The sequence below is a fragment of the Sarcophilus harrisii genome, chromosome 2, assembly GCF_902635505.1.
Source record: "Sarcophilus harrisii chromosome 2, mSarHar1.11, whole genome shotgun sequence".
Taxonomy (NCBI): Eukaryota; Metazoa; Chordata; class Mammalia; order Dasyuromorphia; family Dasyuridae; genus Sarcophilus; species Sarcophilus harrisii.
The window spans coordinates 605,348,573-605,360,444 of record NC_045427.1 but is presented as its reverse complement, the minus strand read 5'-3'; the positions used below and the strand labels follow the sequence as shown (position 1 = coordinate 605,360,444).

Sequence of the window (11,872 nt, the reverse complement as noted above, 5' to 3'; positions counted from 1 at the left end):
ATCAGTCAGCAGCACACCATCCATTTGTGAAACTATCAGTTTCAGCAAACGGTGAACTTTTGAATGCTGTGAATAGGTTCACTTATTTTGACAGATATACACACTGATAAAGACATTGACATATATATTGCCAGAACTAGCTCAGTGTTTGGGAGATTCTGAAAGTGTAGGAAAGAAGAAATTTAGACTTACTATCAGACTGAAGATCCACAGAGGTTTGTGCTGACCACAGAGCTTTGTGCTGACCTCATTGTAATGTGAAACCTGGATAGTATACCAGCACCATGCTAGGAAACTGAATCACTTCCATTTGAATTATTTTAGGGAGACTCTGAAGGTCACTTGGCAGGATTAACACACCAGATAACCGAGGTTATCTTTTCCTGAGCTAAAACGCCAAGCATTCAAACTCTACTGCAGAGAACACAATCCCAATGGGCTGGCCACATTATTCAAATGTCAAATGCTTGTCAAAAGACTATTTTTATGGAGAGCTCAACACAGTGCAAGTACTCACATGGTGGTCAGAAAAAGCAATACAAGGACACTCTCAAAGCCTCAAAACTTTGGAATTGATTGAACAGCAGAGGAGACATTGACACAGTCCCACCCAGCATAATATACCCTTATTAGAGAAGGTGCAGTATACCGTATGACCAAAGTAGAAATGATGTAGCTCAGAAGAAAAGTGCAATTCACAAAGTTAGAAAATACACTCCAAATGCTGACCCTATTTCAGAGCATTCCAAGCTCATGGACAGATCAGCCAGTCAGACAAAATGTAACTTAGCTCTAACATAGCAATATTATTTTGGTCCTCTGAGAAACAACAACCAATCAGCAATGCAGTTTTATTGGTTCATGAACAGAATGATTCACAGTTCTGCTCTTCTTTTTTTATAATGATGGTGTCAGTGTCTGAATTTGAAGCTCCTGTGACTGATGTTGAAATGAGGTGGGATGTTGTACCTGAAAGGCAAGGTTCTGTGGCACAGGGATGCTGGGGCATCAGCTTCAGGGATGATAACTGGTGGGGGTGAGACTGCTGGGATAGTTCTGTTGGGGGTGTGGTTGCTGCAGCTGATGTGGAAGCAGATTCTCTGTACCCTGGAAAGGCAATGGTCGATCTGTTTGAATATAACAGTGTCGTTGCCCAGTCTTGCTTCTGGAAATGCAGTGGTGCCTTCACTCCTCCATAAAAGGAGTTGGGTGTGTTAGGGTTTTCTGACCCTTGGGTTCCCTTAAGGGACCAGGAAGATGACCCCTGGTTGGACCTTCCCTGGAAGTTTGACCTGGAGAGGTCACAAAGTTGAAATTCATTTGATGGACCCATGATTTGGAAGGAGAAAAAAGGATTCCTTTGGGGAATGCCATATCCATATGAGCAAATAGGCTCAGTTGTTGAAGTGGCACTCCTCTCATGGGAGCAACCACTCCTTGGGCCAGCTTCCTGAATAGGCTTATCTGCCTGGGAAGGATGCCTAAATGTACTGAGTGTGGAAAGTTCTGGCTTAGAGAAGTCCTCTTCCAGAATTGGACCTGAAGGTACTTCATCCAGGCTTAAGCTGATAGAACACTCAGGTGCCCGATTTTTTTGTTGTAAGGATTGTCTAGCTCTCCTATTATGAAACCACACCTGAAAGGGGAGAAAAAGAAATGTGTAATGTTGTCCATTTACTTGACTTCAATTATATTTTTACTTTGTTATCCACAAGATTAAAGTTTTTCTTTAAGTGGCATCACTTTTATTATAGCTTTTTATTTACAAGATATATGCATGGGTAATTTTTCAGCATTGACACTTGCAAAATCTTTTGTTCCAATTTTTCCCTTCCTTCTTCCCACCCCCTCCCCCAGATGGCAGGTAGACCAATATATGTTGAATATGCTAAAGTATATGTTAAATACAATATATGTATACATGTCCATACAGTTATTTTGCTGCACAAGAAGAATCGGACTTTGAAATAATGTACAATTAGCCTGTGAAGGAAATCAAAAATGTAAGTGGACAAAAATAGAGGAATTGGAAATGCTATGTAGTGGTTCACACTCATTTCCCAGAGTTCTTTTTGCTGGGTGTAGCTGGTTCTATTCTATTATTGAACAACTGAAACTCATTTGGTTCATCTCATTGTTGAAGAGAGAAGTGGCACCATTTTTACCTTGACAAACAGGTTAGTAAGTCAAGTTGGTAAGATATTTCTCCTTTTTTGGATAGTTTTATCTGATTAAAAGAAAATGGGGGAGACATAAATTTTGAAAACCCCACCACTTAAATTTAGGGCCACATCTCTAAGCAACCCTGCTTGACCTAGTCTTCCAAGAAAACTATAGATTCATTCTCCAGACTTTTCTTACTCTATAGGAAAAAAACTTTCTAACTCATGACCCCTCCCTCAAAGTCCTCTAGATTATATGTGTGCATGTTCACTGATGTTCATGCACACACATGCGTGCGTACACACACACAACATATGCATATACAAACAGATATCAGAAAACATAGACATGACTTCTAAACTTACATGTATTCGATCCTCAGGAATATTGGTTAACTTGGAAAGTTTCTCTCTTTCTTCAAATCCAGGATAGGAGTTCTTTTTAAAATACTTCTTAAGAATATGTATTTGTTCTATAGTAAACACTGACCGTTTTCTTCTTCTTCTTAACTCAGAACTAGAATCTAAGGGAAAGGGAGGAAAAGATATAGAGAATTAGTTTATAGCAAGAGGGACATTTCTTTCCCTTACTAAATCAATTTTGAAGGAAATGACTTTGAACCTACAATCTGCTTCTGTAGCAGAGGGAACAATTGGATCTTTTCCAACATCTTTTTGTTGCTATCGTTTCCCTGACATGGTTTTCTCTTTACCTTTACTCATTGTTTCTACCTTTTCTTCTTCCTCCCCCCTGGATATTACAGGCTGTCTGCTCAGGTTTCTAGTATTCCTTGCCTCTCTTTCCTCTTTTTTATTCCCAATACTTTCAAAACAAACACTACTTCTGGCTTTCTTATTACATCTTCCTAAAAAGATCTCCTGCCTCCATTATTTATCCAGTATATACTGCTTGACATTGGCAAAACAGAATTTAATTATATCTTCCCTTCTCCTTTCTTTCCCCCCCAAAAAAATTAAGCCAGGAAACGTTCATTCATTTCTCATTGTCTATGCAGGAGTCCTCAAACTATGGCCGCGGGCCACATTCAGCAGCTGAGGACAGTTATCCCCCTCACCCAGGGCTATGATGTTTCTTTATTTAAAGGCCCACAAAATAAAGTTTTTGTTTTTGCTATAGTCCGGCTCTCCAACAGTCTGAAGGACAGTGAACTGGCCCCCTATTTAAAAAGTTTGAGGACCTCTGGTCTACAGAGAAAGAGGAGGAAATGAATAATAGTGCATCAGGAATTAATATATCTCTAGACCAGGTGGCAAGTCAATAAACTCTGGCCTCAAGTTCCTTATCTGTAGAAAGGAGTGGCAATAGTCGACCTCTTAAAACATTCTTTCCATTCACCATCTATGGCGATCTTCTGACAAAATTCCTTGATCTGCTATTCAAGGTCCTAAACAATTTGGAGCCAACCTACTTTACCAGCTTTCTCCTACATTTCCCACTCAAATTAAACAACTTATTCTCTTATTCTCCAACCTCAGTGACTTTGGTCAGGCATTCTCTATTCCTGGAATCCCCTCCCTACTCTATTAGAGTATAAAATCCCCCCTTTCTACCTCCCCCATGATGACTGCCTTCTCTGCCATCTCACTCCTGGTTGGCAAAGATTGGCTGCCCTTCTTCCTCAGTCTTCATTCCCCCTCTACCTCAGTAATTCCACAGTTGTATCCCATCCTATGAATTCAGTTCTAGTATTGGTTCCCTCATTTATAAACTAATGGGATTTAACCTAGATGATCCATAAGGTCTCTTAGCTCCAGATTGGGTACCCTTTTTCAGCTTGAGGTTATTTTACATGTTTTATGTACCTCCTACCTCCTTGCCCTCACACATTCCCCCTCCATCCACTTCTTATACTCCCTGGCTTAAGGACAGCTCATATAACACATTTCTTTTACACTGGGAGCCCATAGGCTCCTTGAGGCAAGGGATACTTTGTCTTAATTTGCAGGTTAGCTAGCAAAATACCTTGTTCAGAATAATTCTTGATACTTGTGGAACTGAATAGTCCTTAAGTAGCTGAGAGACATCATGATGTATTTATTTCTATCCCACCTGTAACTTAGAAATTCCTGACAGATTGTAGAACTGGAAAAGCTGCTGAAAATATTGGAAGGCAGCTGCCCCTAGAGGTGGGAAGATGAAGATTCAATGGCTGTCCCTGACGCTTTTCTTCTTCCTCCTCTGATTGATCCTTCCACTGATCAAATCACCAGGCAAGCTTCAAAACAGCCACTAACCAAAAGTACTTCTTCTAGGAGACCTGGACTGATTTCCCTACAGCTCTGAGAGATTCAAAGAATGGCCAGGCTATGTATGTCATGGCAGAGCTAGAATCTAGGTTTTATGATTCTAAGAGTAGTTCTTTTTTCATGATGCCAGGTTTGCCTCTCGAACATTTCTCTCAATATCAGCTTCTAAATTCTACATTAATTAAGAACCCACTACTAGATTGTTGTGGAAGACAGATCAATCCAATTTGGTGTCTTTAAGCTACTTAAGAATAACTTTGAAATTTTTACTTAAATTCATTATTAAGAATATAAGCATATAAGTAGGACCCTAAAGTTCCTCTTACTACATTAATGTATAGAAAAGTCCTAAAATTTTCTACTAATAGTAATAAGAAAATATTATAATACTTAGCATTTATATAGCTAGCTTGTTTACAAAGCCCTTTACAAATATTATCTCAATTTCACCAAAATCTTGGGTCCTGCTATTAACTTCATTTTACAGATGGCAGATGGAGGTCATACAGGTAAGTCTTAGAAACAGTGTGAGAATTCAAGTCTTCCTGACTCCCCAATCCATCACTTTTCACAGTACCATTTCTTTGATGTTTGAAAGTTGGTACTTGCTCTACCACCAACCCATATATTTTATTTATTTATTTTAGCTTTTTATTTACAAGATATATGCATGGGTAATATTTTAGCATTGACAATTGCAAAACCTTTGGTTCCAATTCTCCTCCTTGCCCCCTCCCCCAGATGGCAGGTAGACCAATACATGTTAAATATGTTAAAGTATATGTTAAATACAATATATGTATACATATCATAGTTATTTTGCTGCACAAGAAGAATCGTACTTTGATATGTACAATTAACCTGTGAAGGAAATCAAAAATGCAGGCGGATAAAAATAGAGGGATTGGGAATGCTAATGTAATGTAATGTTCACACTCATTTCCCAGAGTTTTTTTTCGCTGGGTGTAGCTGGTTCTATTCATTATTGAACAAATGGAACTGATTTGCCAACCCATAAACTCGAAGTTTTCCTAGCCCTAGAACCAGATGTATATCCACCGAGATTTTTTTTTTTTCCCTCTCTAGGGAAATCCAACATGTACCATTACTGACATTTATCTTCTATAAAATTTCTGAAAAACAATGTTAACCCATCTCACAAGATTATAGCAAAATATTTCACATAACTGGAGTAACAGGATATAACTTTTCAATTCATCAGGAAAAGAAATTTCTCATCAATAATGATTGCTTTAACAATCTTTTAAAAAATGGTTAAACATCATTTATGTTTCTTCAATAACTCATTTATTGCCGATTGCAAGACTCTTTGAGTTCAATATTTTAGGTAGGAAGCATGTTCCTCCAAACTCTCACTCCCCTCAACCAGTTCTTTATTTTAGGAATTTTGCATATTATATCTCCCAAGGAAAATGCAAATTGTGCTGAATAATTGAAGAGAGTATTAAAGCAAAAGAGAAGAGAGAAACTGATCCCAGATTATAGTGAATCTCAATGTACTATTTCACAATTGGCTGTACATGATTACAATAGAGCTAGTAAGACTTAGCTAAGGGGAAATTTGAAAGTGTTCTAAAACTAACCTAGAAATTATCCCCCTTGGTTGAAGGAATAAAGCAGAAATTCATTCAACTCATAATTATATCATATAAAAGTTTTATCTTCATTTCCATAGAAATATAAGTGAATTTCATCTGGGCTTTGAAGACAAAGCATGTCACTTACCAAAAGAATCCAGCTTCTTCTCCTCTGGAGATGAGTTGTTGGCCATTTTCCTTGGAGACTCGAAAGATCGCATCAAATGGTAGGAAGTAATGGAAGAGCACAGAGGCTTGGGATATTTATACCAACTCTTCACATTCTAACCAATAGAAACCAAGAGATCTGCCTCCTTTTATTTTTTCTGGAGACAGGATTACAATTTATACAGGAATAAGTACTTCCTACAAAGTACTAAGTCTATTAGGTGGGCTAAAATCAGGACTGACAAGGAAAGGTGGGACCTCTTCTCTAAGTACTCAGGAAAAGTAGGTGTTAATCTGAACTTCAAGGTAATCCCCCTTCATCCCACCCAACTAATTAAAACAATTTCTAGAAAGAAAGTGAACACTGAGTAGCTGGATGAAGAGAAAACAGAGTTTGGAAGATGCATCTTCTGGGTTCAAATCTGGTCACAGGTACTTATTGTATAGCCTAGGCAAGTAATATTCAACCCTATTTGCCTCAGTTTCCTCATCTGTAAAATAAGCTTGAGGAGGAAATAACAAACCACTTTGCAATCTTTGCCAATAAAATCCACATGGTGATGAAGCCAGACACAATTGAAAAATGAATTAATAACAACAACAAAATTGACAGACAAAAACCTAAATAAGTAACAGAAAGGTTATAAAGGGTTAAAAATGATAAAGTACAGAGAAAATGCTAACTTGTTTTACTAATCAAAAGGAACTCCATCTAGGACTTCCCCATGATCAGTGAATTTCTAAGTTCTGTCTCTATCTCTACAATTCTGAAGTTTTGTTTTACAAAGTTGGCAGCTGAAAAAAGAAGGCAGATATGGAAAAATGACAGGGATTAATTCAGATTGAAGAAAAAAGTACCATTAACATAGACACTAATTTAAATTTATAAAACATTTTACATACTTTCTATCACCTGGTTCTCATAACAATTTGGGAAGTGCTAGGTATATACCATGCATTTGTGATTTTAAACAATCATATGGTTAGGGAACTCAAACTAAAGATTTTTCCTCTATCCAAGCTGATTGACATGGTGTTTTTTGTTTTTTTTCCAGAGGAGACTTGCTTATATCTTCCTGATGCCACATCCAACCCTCTATTCAAAGTCATAGGTCATAGGTTTGAGGAATTCAGTGTGGCATGATTTATTACATGTCTTCACAAAAGTGTATACCCAGAACCTTTAACAAATAGTCACAGACATTTATTCATCTCCAACATGTGCAAGCACTGATCAGTGTTGAGAGAGTCAGAGGCATTAAACTCACCCTCATAAGTCCAAAAAACTTAGAATACAAGGTGGAAAATAAGACAAAAGATAAAACAGAATTTAGCAAATACATTCTGAATGTTATTTATTTATATATATTATATATAATTATATATTATATTATATAATTATAATATATTATTTATATTATATAATAATAATATAATTATATAATATAACATATTATATGATTATAATGCTTTAGGAGTGCAATAGCTGGTTTGGCCAATGTAGGGCTTTTTTTTGTTTGTTTGTTTGTTTGTTTTTTGTTGTTATACAAATACATTCATTTTTACATATTTCCATATGAATTATGTTGGGAAAGAAAAATCAGGACAAAAGGGAAAAACCATGAGGGAAAAAAAGACAAGAAAAAAAGTGAAAGTAGCATGTATGATTTATATTTCTATTATTGAATAAGGATGGTATTTTTCATCTAAATTTTATTGAGATTGCCTTGGATCACTGAACTACTGAGATGAACCAAGTCTATCACAGTAGATCATAGCACAATTTTCCTATTGCTGTTTACAACATATTTTGTGTTCTGCTTGTTTCTTTTCTTTTCTTTTTTGCTGAGACAATTGGGATTAATTGACTTGCCTAGGGTCATACAGCTAAAAAGTGTTAAATGTCTGAGACCAGATTTGAACTCAGGTCTTCTTGACTTCAGGGTTGGTGCTCTAACCACTGTGCCACCTAGATGCCCTATGTTCTGCTTGTTTCATTCAGCATGAGTTAATATAAATCTTTCCAGGCCTTTCTAAAATCAGCCTGTTTATTATTATTTTTTAATAGAACAATAATATTCCATTACTTTCATATAACATAACTCATTCAGCCATTCTCTAATTGATGGGCATCTACTCATTTTTCAATTCTTTGCCAACCCCAAAATAGCTTCTCCAAATATCCATAGGTCCTTTCCCTTCTTTTACGATTTTTTTGCGATATAGACCCAATAGTGGCACTGCTGGATCAAAGGTTATGCACAGTTTTATAGCCTTTGAGCTCCAAATTGCTCTCCAAAAAGGTTGGATCATTTCACAATCCACCAGCAATGCATTCGTGTTCCAGTTTTCCCACATCCCCTCCAACAACAGGGCTTTATTTTTTTTTTTTTTTAAAGATGAAAGTTGTCAATGAAATGCTCTGAACCCTTGATATCACAAGATAGGGAGAAAGAAAAAAATCTATATGTTCTAAAATATTTATGGCTATAGAGGGTTGAACTTTGGGAAGTATACTTGAAAGAAGTATACTTGAAATAAGGTGTTAACTCAGTGCAACTGATGAGATAATGGTTCTCTAATTCACAAGTATCTAGTATGGTATAATGATATAATCACTTTAGTTTGATATAATGACATAATCACTCTAGGTTGGCTTATACTCAGTATACTGTAAAGATGTAATTGTAATAGGATATTTAAGGACAACTGGGGTCTGCTGGAGGAGACTGGGTCAGACTGAGACTGGGTCAGACAATGACAGACACAGACTGTGTAAGAGAGACTTTAATAAAGATTTTGGACTCTATTTTTGTCCATTCTCATGGTGTCTATCCTGCTGAGACCAAGGCCCTTCCGGAAGACCCTCAGAAAGCAAGCCTGAATACTGCATATGGCAGCTTTCTTTGTGGTGGCAAAGAACTGGAAAGTGAAGAGATGTTCATCAGTTGGGGAATGACTGAACAAGTTGTGGTATATGATTGTGATGAAAAACTACTGTGCTAAAATGCTGGAGTGAAGCCAGAAAGCTGCTCAAGCTTTCCCAGTTTACCTCAAAAACCACATGAAATCAAGCCTCTGAACAGTCTGATGAAATGAAACCACTGTCCAGTTTAAGATAGTTTGGAAAAACTTCAAGAAAGGTCAGTGTCATTGGGGTGAAAGAGATGTTCAGTACAGCTCCAACAGACTGTGGGAAAGCCAGAGTCACAGCAAATCAGCAAATGAGATCTTTGTTCCTTGATCTGTAGAGAAGCAGATCAGTGGGGAAGCCTCCAGTCCCAGGTCAGAAGGCAAACTTTGGGAAACCAGGCTGTTTCCTGAAAACAGGCAAATCCACCCACTACAAACACAAGGGAACTCTGTGCTCAAAGCCAAGACTCAGAGCTGCACAGAAAACTTGGGACAGCTCCCCCCTTTATCACAGGGGCAGAGCTTGACCACAAAAGTTAAAAAAGAGGAAATATCAAAAGAAAAGGAAAGAAAATGATCAAGAGACCAAAAAGAAGCTTGACCATAGAAAGCTACTATAGTGACAGGAAAGACCAAAATACCAACTCAGAGAGTGATATGAATTGGTCTCAAGCCCAAAGAGGCTTCTTGGAAATGCTCATAAAAGACTTTAAAAGGTAAATAAGAGAGGTAGAAGAAAAAATAAGAAAAGAACTGAGAGGTATGAGAGTCAATAACTTGGGGAAGGAAGGCAATTCCTTAAAAAATATAATTGTCCTAATGCCAAAAAATAAAAAATAAATAAATAATCCACTGAAGAAAACAACACATTCAAAAGTAGAATAACAATGGGAAAAGAGACACAAAAGCTAACTGAAGAAAATCACACATTAAAAAATAGAATAAGACAAATGGAAACTAATGACTCTGAGACATGAAGAATCACTCAAACAAACTAAAAAGAATGAGAAATGGAAGAAAATGTAAAATACCTCATTGGCAAAACAGCAGACCTGGAAAATGGATCCAGGAGGGACAATTTAAAAATTATTGATCTACCTGAAGGAAGGCCATGACCAAAAATAAAAATAAAGGGCATGGATAGAATTCTTCAAGAGAGCATTAAGGAAAACTGCCCGATTTTCTACAGAGGAAGAAATATTCATTGAAAGAATTCACCAATCACCTCTGGAAAGAGATCTTACAGGAAAATCCCAAGGAACATTGTTGTAAAGCTCCAGAACAGCAATCTCTCTTTTTCTTTTTTTTTTTTTTTAATTGTAGTAAGTTTATTTATTTTTAATATACATTGCTTTATGAATCATGTTGAGAATGAAAAATCAGAGCAAAAGAGGGGGAAAAACCATGGAAGAGATAAAAAAAAAAAACAGAAAAAAGAAGTAAATATAATATGTGTTGATTTATATTTAATCTCCTTAGCTCTTTTTCTGGATGCAGATGACTTTTTCTGCCCAAAGTCTATTGGGATTGCTTTGGATCACTGAACTAGTTTTAGGTTTGGTACTGCTAAACCACCATCCTTTATATATATATATATTTTCATTAATTCCATCACTATTCTTGACTATTTGTTCTTCCAGATGGATTTTATTATTATTTTTTCTAGTTCTATAAAATAATGTTTTAGCAGTTTGGATTGGTATGGCACTTAACAAATAGACTAATTTAAGCAGAATTGTCATTTTTATTATATTAGGTAGGCCTACCTATGAAAAATTGATATTTTTCAATTATTTAGATCTGACTTTATTTGTATAAGAGGTATTTTATAACTGCGTTCATATAGTTCCTGGGTTTGTCTTGGCTGGCAGATCCACAAGTATTTTATTTTATTAAGTGGATTTTCTCTTTCTATCTCTTTTTGACGAGCTTTGTCAGTAATATATAGAAATGCTTATGGTTTGTGTGGGTTTATTTATATCCTACAATTTTGCTAAAGTTGTGAATTGTTTCCAGTAGGTTTTTGGATGATTTTCTAAGATTCTCTAAGTATATCATATTATCTGCAAAGAGTGATAGTTTTATTTTATCATTGTCTATTCTAATTCCCTTCATTTCTTTTTCTTATAGCTAAAATCAACATTTCTTGTACAATATTAAGTAATAATGGCAATAATGGGCATTCTTGTTTCATCCCTGATCTTATTGGGAATGCATTCTGCTTCTCTGCATTACAAATAATGCTTGTTCTAGGTTTTAGACAAATATTTCTTATTATTTTAAAGAAAGCTCCCTTTGTCTCTATGCTCACTAGTATTTTTAATAGCAATGAATGCTGCATTTTCTCAAAAACTTTTTCTGCATCTATTGAAATTATCATATGATTTCTGTTGGTTTTGTTCTTGATATGATTCATTATGATAATAGTTTTCCTGATATTCAACTAGCCCTCCATTCCTACTATAAATCCCACTTGGTCACAGTGTATTATTCTGCTGATTAGTTGCTATAATCTTTTTGCTAATATTTTATTTAAATTTTTTGCATCAATAGTCAATAGGGAGATTGGTCTGTAATTTTCTTTCTCTGTTTTGGCCCTTCCTGGTTTAGTTATCAGTGACATATTTGTGTCATAGAAGGAATTTGTCAGTGCTCCTTTTTACCTATGCTTCCAAATAGTTACCAAAGTATTGGAATTAATTGTTTTTTAAATGTTTGGTAGAATTCAGTTGTTAATCCATCTGGCCCTGGAGATTTTTTCTT

The 11,872-nt window shown here is 36.0% G+C and overlaps 1 protein-coding gene across 1 annotated transcript; it reads right to left on the bottom strand.

Annotated features, from left to right (window-relative positions):
• Positions 1-833: 833 nt before the first annotated feature.
• LOC116421036 (diencephalon/mesencephalon homeobox protein 1-like) lies at positions 834-6,222 on the bottom strand. The gene is made up of 3 exons (XM_031949372.1): positions 6,177-6,222; positions 2,529-2,686; positions 834-1,636 (listed from the first exon to the last, which is right to left on the bottom strand). Exons 1-3 carry the CDS (start codon positions 6,220-6,222, stop codon positions 860-862), a joined length of 981 nt encoding a protein of 326 aa, XP_031805232.1. The 3' UTR covers positions 834-859.
• Between the last annotated feature and the right edge of the window lie 5,650 nt (positions 6,223-11,872).